This window comes from Leopardus geoffroyi, chromosome X (assembly GCF_018350155.1).
Source record: "Leopardus geoffroyi isolate Oge1 chromosome X, O.geoffroyi_Oge1_pat1.0, whole genome shotgun sequence".
Taxonomy (NCBI): domain Eukaryota; kingdom Metazoa; phylum Chordata; class Mammalia; order Carnivora; family Felidae; genus Leopardus; species Leopardus geoffroyi.
In genome coordinates this window covers 100,089,813-100,095,272 of record NC_059343.1, presented here as the reverse complement: position 1 = coordinate 100,095,272, position 5,460 = coordinate 100,089,813, and the positions used below count along the sequence as shown (strand labels likewise).

The following is a 5,460-nucleotide window of genomic DNA, read 5'->3' as shown; positions in this document are numbered from 1 at the left end:
AAATGACTGAGCCACCCACATGTCCCTTCCACACTGCATCCATGTCAATTTTGTCTACTTTCCAAGTAGCTTTAACCATGTTAAGTTGTCCAACTTCTTCTCTCTTTCTTCTTGGGAGATTTTTACTACTCCTGGGGTCTGAGCTATATACCATTTTTATGACCCTGTCCCTACTTGCATGAGTCATTACCAGGTGGAAATCAAGAAACACCTTACAGTTCACATAGCCCAAAGTGTCTCAATATCGGACCACTATAGTTTTTCAGACAATGGTAAAACTTAAAGGACAGGAGTTGCGCAGACCCGAAAGTAATGGCAAGACCCTAAGGCCTCAAAGAACAAACAGGGAGGTAAGTGGGAGCAACCCCTAGGGGCCTCGGTCATTCATTGGACGCCGAGCACGTCACTCTTTGCGTCTGGACGAATGAGGGTGGAGCTCAAGAGGAGGGCACGCGGCCCATTGTTGACGCCTCTGGCCCCGCCCACCGTCCTCCGGCGGGTGGACTCTCACTGGCCGTGGCCAGTGTCGCCCGAGGGAAGGCCTGGGTGGGCCGCTCCCCACAACCGTCCCCTGCCCTTCCCGTCCGGGGCCTCCTCGGGCACCGCCACCGACTGCTGTCCCCCTCGGCGGCCACCTCACGCCGGGCCCCGTTGCCCTCGGCCTCCCGTCGGCGGCAGCGGGCTAGGTGGCCGCCACCTTCGCCTCCAGCGTCGCCGCAGCCCTGTCTGTCGCCTCCCCGGTGAGGTACTCCCTGGTGCCATGTCCGCCTCCGGAGATGGAGGCCAGGCCCCGGGTGGCCAGGAGAACCCCATGGATGAGGCGGGGGCCCCGGCGGCCGGAGGGGGCAACGAGGTGGCCGGCGGCGAGGCGGGGGCCGGCAGTGATGGAGTAGCCAGGGGCGATGCGGTGGCCGCTGGAGACGGAGTGGCTGGTGGCGATGGGATGGCCGGAGACGAAGCGGTCGGTGGCGACGGGGTGGCCGGAGACAGAGAACGGGTGGCTGGAGACGGAGAGGCAGTGGCCGGAAATGGAGACTGGGAGGCCGGAGACGAGGACAGAGTGGCCGGCGGAGATCGGGTGGGCGGAGGTGGAGTGGCCGGCGGAGAATGGGTGGCCGGAGATGGAGACTGGGAGGCCGAAGACGAAGACAGAGTGGCCGGCGGGGATTGGGTGGGTGGGGGTGGAGTGGCCGGCGGAGACTGGGCGGCCGGAGGTGGAGACGGAGTGCCCGGCGGAAACTGGGGGGCCGGAGATGGAGAGGCCGGCGGAGACGGGGTGGCCGGAAACGAAGCGGCCGGCGGAGACTGGGTGGTCGGAGCAGGAGTGGCCGGTGGAGACGAGGTGGCCAGAGGTGGAGATGGAGTGGCCGGAGGCGGAGACGGAGGGGCCGGAGGCGGAGACGGAGACGGAGGGGCCGGAGGCGAAGACGTGGTGGCCATGGGCAACAGAGTGGCCGGAGGCGGAGTGGCCGGAGGCGGGGATGGAGTGGCTGGAGACGGAGTGGTCGGTGGTGGAGACATGATGGCCATGGGCGACAGAGCGGCCGGCGGCGGAGACGGAGCGGCCGATGGAGGAGACCGAGTGGCTGGAAACGGAGTGGCCGGTGGTGGAGACGGAGCGGCCGATGGAGGAGACGGAGCAGCCGGTGGCGGAGACGGAGCGGCCGGTGGCGGAGACAGAGCCGCCGATGGCGGAGACGGAGTGGCTGGAGACGGAGTGGCTGGTGGTGGAGACGGAGCGGCCGATGGAGGAGACGGAGCAGCCGGTGGCGGAGACAGAGCGGCCGATGGCGGAGACGGAGTGGCTGGAGACGGAGTGGCTGGTGGTGGAGACATGATGGCCATGGGCAACAGAGTGGCCAGCGGTGGAGACGGAGCGGCCGATGGCGGAGACGGAGCGGCCGGGGACTCCGGGCCCCACCCTGCCGAGGCTGCCGTTTCGGCCGCGCCTGCGGAAGGCCTCGGGGAGGAGGCGGTGGGCCCCGAGGGCGGGAATGCCTTCGAGGCTGGCGAGGACTCGGACTTCGGGCCGGCAGACGAGGACGGGGCGGAAGAGCCCGAGGCCGCCGGGGACGTAATTGTGGACGCCCACCATTTCCCAATGGTGGGATTCCGCTTTACGTTCCTGGAGCTGGTGCATTCACTGCTACACCTCGTCCACTACAACAACCACATCCTCGTGCGGCCCCGGCCTCTGCAGCTCAACATTCCCCCTGCGCCCCCAGCGGCGACTGCGGCCCACGAGGCCCAGGGCACGTCGTCGTCGTCCTCGGAGGAGGAGGCTACCTGGGAGACCGCGGAGGAGCCTGACGAGGAGGAGCCGGTGGCCACAGAGGGTGAGGGGGACCCGCGCGTCCCAGGGGCCGGGGCTGTGGGCGGTTGCGGGCGCCTGGGCACAGAAGCCGAGGTTGGGGGCGCCCCCAGACTGAAGGCCGAGGGCCCGGGTGGGAGCCCCGTGCCGTAGCTACCAGTGGCTTTGAGAAGGAAACGTGCCGCCTTCTGGCAACCGCGGCTAAGACAGCCGAAGGCCGCGGGGTAGGTGGAGGTCTGCACGGGGTAGGTGCAGGAGGGTGGGAGGATGTGCAGGAGGGCGGGAGGGGCTGTGCGGGTCAGCGCAGGTGGGGGTGCAGGGGGCGGGAGGGGTCTGCAGTTCAGCGGCGTACAAGGCGCAGGAGGGAGAGACAGGGGTGGACCCAGAAGGAACAGAGCGAGCCAGGGGCACACCTCATTTTTGTCCACGGCTGTTAAAAATGCCAAGTTTTAGAACGTTCATCCCCCAATCATTATGAACTGACGGGGGAGCACTTGGGAAAACTGAAATATTCAGGCATTGAGGGACTAATGAGCTTCATGGGAGAATTTGGAGTTGAGGCCAAACATGGTTGCAAGAAATCTCTGACAAGAACACACACAATGCAGCAGACACTGATGATTCTGATCCCTTCTTCTCCGGAGGGTCAGTTATAATAGCAGCACAGGGTGGCAGCTTGACTGGAAAGAAAGAATGTCACTGTGAAAGTGACCAAGCAGCAGAAGGGTGAGGGCCATGGAAGGGCTGTATCAACCAGGAGGAAGGGCCCCAGCTCTTCTCTTAGTTCCTTCTATCCTCCCGCTTCTCCTGCGGGTACTCTACTAGATGTCACTCTTCCTTATGCATCACGATATTTCTTCCTGTGAATGTCTGCTCCAAAGTCTGTATTATTCTTCACCAAAGGAACAACAAACTATCAGCAGGAAAACCCTGATAAGGAGGCGCAAGTCTCGGAGAGCGGGGAAGAAGAGACGTTTAACAAACACCAAGAAGGATCTCACTGAAAAGCATTTGGACCCACCACAGAACAGGCCCAAAAAATCCAGGTATCCGTATAGCTCCACCTATCACCCAACCATTCCTGACATTTACCTGTTACTGACCGGGTTTTGTTTTTTTTTTTTTTCCTTAATTCTCCCAATAAATTAAGAAGTTTGTTTAAAATGAATTCAGACATTCAGTTTTACCTACTTAGAATGTTAACACAACACTCAGGTACCTAGTAATAGAAATCACAGTATATTTTGAAATCTATTTCGTGGCTCCTCATTCGTTCTTGTGAGCTCTTTTGTCCTCTACCTATAAGACTACTAACAAATGGTAAACGTATCAGTAACTGAGACCAGTCTTTGTTTAGAAAACAGCCGAAGCAGCAGCTAAAGTGGCTGGGCTGTTTCCTGCTGGGGCATTCATTACTTGGCCATGGAAATGTACCCCCTTGTACCAACTAGGAGACTATACCCTTTCGAATGTGATTACATGCAAATGGCAAAAAGTTCAGAATTTCAAGTAGGACTGCATTTAATGATTAATACCTAAGTGTGGACTTTTGTATTTTATGTGACAGTCCAAAGAAACTTAGTCATAGTATGGCTATTACTTATCACTGAATTGGTAATTAAGTCTTGAAGTATATCTTGTCTATGAATATATTTAAATGATTAACATTTGATTTTTTTTTTTTTTTTTTTGCATTTTCAAAGCTGTGTATTTTACAATAACAGCCTGTTTCTCGTATGGTAGATACGGAGAATCAAGGGTCTGGGAAGGTAAGGGAGTATCGTTTGTGGAATCAGCATAGGCTTTTAAGGTGAAGAGATTTTCTTAAATCCCAGAATCCTCTCGAGGGAAAGAAAAAAGCATTGATGGTATTAGGCAAGAGGGAGGCCAGGTTGGTAGGAGCACGTGATCGAAGCCATGGGCCGCACGAGCACCCCAGGCACAAGGGTGCAGGTTACAAGAGGAAACTGTGTTCTCTCCTTGTTGAGAAATAGCCCACGGACGTAGCAGGTATATATAGGGCTGTTTTCATAGGTTTGGAAAGTCACCGTTGGTGGTTACGGCTCTATGATTGCTAATTTTCTCTCATTTCATCCTGCAGCTGGGAGGAACAAAACGAGATGAAGAAAAGAAAGAATCTGTTCATTGTTTCTGGTTTCTCATTTTCTAGAAGCGCATGGGAATTTTATTAACACTGACGTCATTCCAAACCGCATCCCCCAAAGAGTGACATCCAATGAAATCTGCCTTTTCTGTTACACTTGACAGATACGTTTGACAGCATGTGTTCTCATCAAAAATAAGTTTGTTTTAAAGGAATAAACTGGAAGGAAGACAGATTTTATGTAGAGAAATCATTTTAACTCCAGTCTTTTACCTCTTTGTTTTGACGCACCATGCCTTCATTAAAAGGTATCACTGCCTACCATTTGACGAGCCTGTTTTAAATTATTTTATTATGGCCCCAAATAAATTAAAATGTCAAGGTGAAAACAACTTTTGTAAAGAGGGAGACGGAGGTCAGGTCTTTAGAGCTATGCGGCTCACTGTGTCAGGAACTAGTCGCATGTGGCTACTGAAACCCGCCCGGTCTCATTTGAGACACGCTGTTAGGCATAAAAAGGACACAACTCACTGATAATTTTATGCTGATTATATATCGAAACGATACCAAATTGAGTTAAGATGTACTACTGAAATTAATTGTGCCCACTTCTTTTTACTTCTTAGCGTGGCTACTAGAAAAAGTGACACACGTGAGTTGCATCGTAATGTCTATTAGCACTGCTCTACAGTGTGGTTTGGAAGGAAACCTGGTGGATGGCCCAGCTGGTCTGCAGGCCACATGGTGCTGCTGGGCCTCGACCCAGACACTGATTTAGAGGGTGGTTCTCAAAGTTTGGGCCCCACGACAGCCTCATCAGCACCAGCCAGGAATTCTTAGGTTCCACCCAAGACCTGCTGAATCGGAACCTCCGAGGGCAGGCCCCGAAATGGGTGCTTTCACAAGCTCTTCAGGGGATTCTGATGCAGCTACGGTTTCAGAAGCACTGCTTCAGAGGCACAGGGGAAGATGAGACTCACCTATGGTAGAACCAGCCTTCATTCACTGGCTTGGGACTTGCAGGTCAACTGAACAGGATGGCAAG

At 55.1% G+C, this 5,460-nt stretch overlaps 1 protein-coding gene across 1 annotated transcript; it reads left to right on the top strand.

Moving 5' to 3' along the window:
* The first annotated feature begins 424 nt into the window (after positions 1-424).
* LOC123594436 (glycine-rich cell wall structural protein 1-like) lies at positions 425-4,739 on the top strand. The gene is made up of 3 exons (XM_045471188.1): positions 425-2,336; positions 3,215-3,357; positions 4,413-4,739. The coding sequence occupies exons 1-2, from the start codon at positions 425-427 to the stop codon at positions 3,313-3,315; spliced, it is 2,013 nt and encodes a 670-aa protein (XP_045327144.1). The 3' UTR covers positions 3,316-3,357; positions 4,413-4,739.
* The last annotated feature ends 721 nt before the right edge of the window (positions 4,740-5,460 follow it).

Coding starts and splice junctions, on each gene's coding strand:
- LOC123594436 (XM_045471188.1), top strand. CDS start 425: ATGAGGGTGGAGCTCAAGAGGAGGGCACGCGGCCCATTGTTGACGCCT. Junction 2,337..3,214: donor GGAGCCGGTGGCCACAGAGG/GTGAGGGGGACC, acceptor TCTTCACCAAAG/GAACAACAAACTATCAGCAG.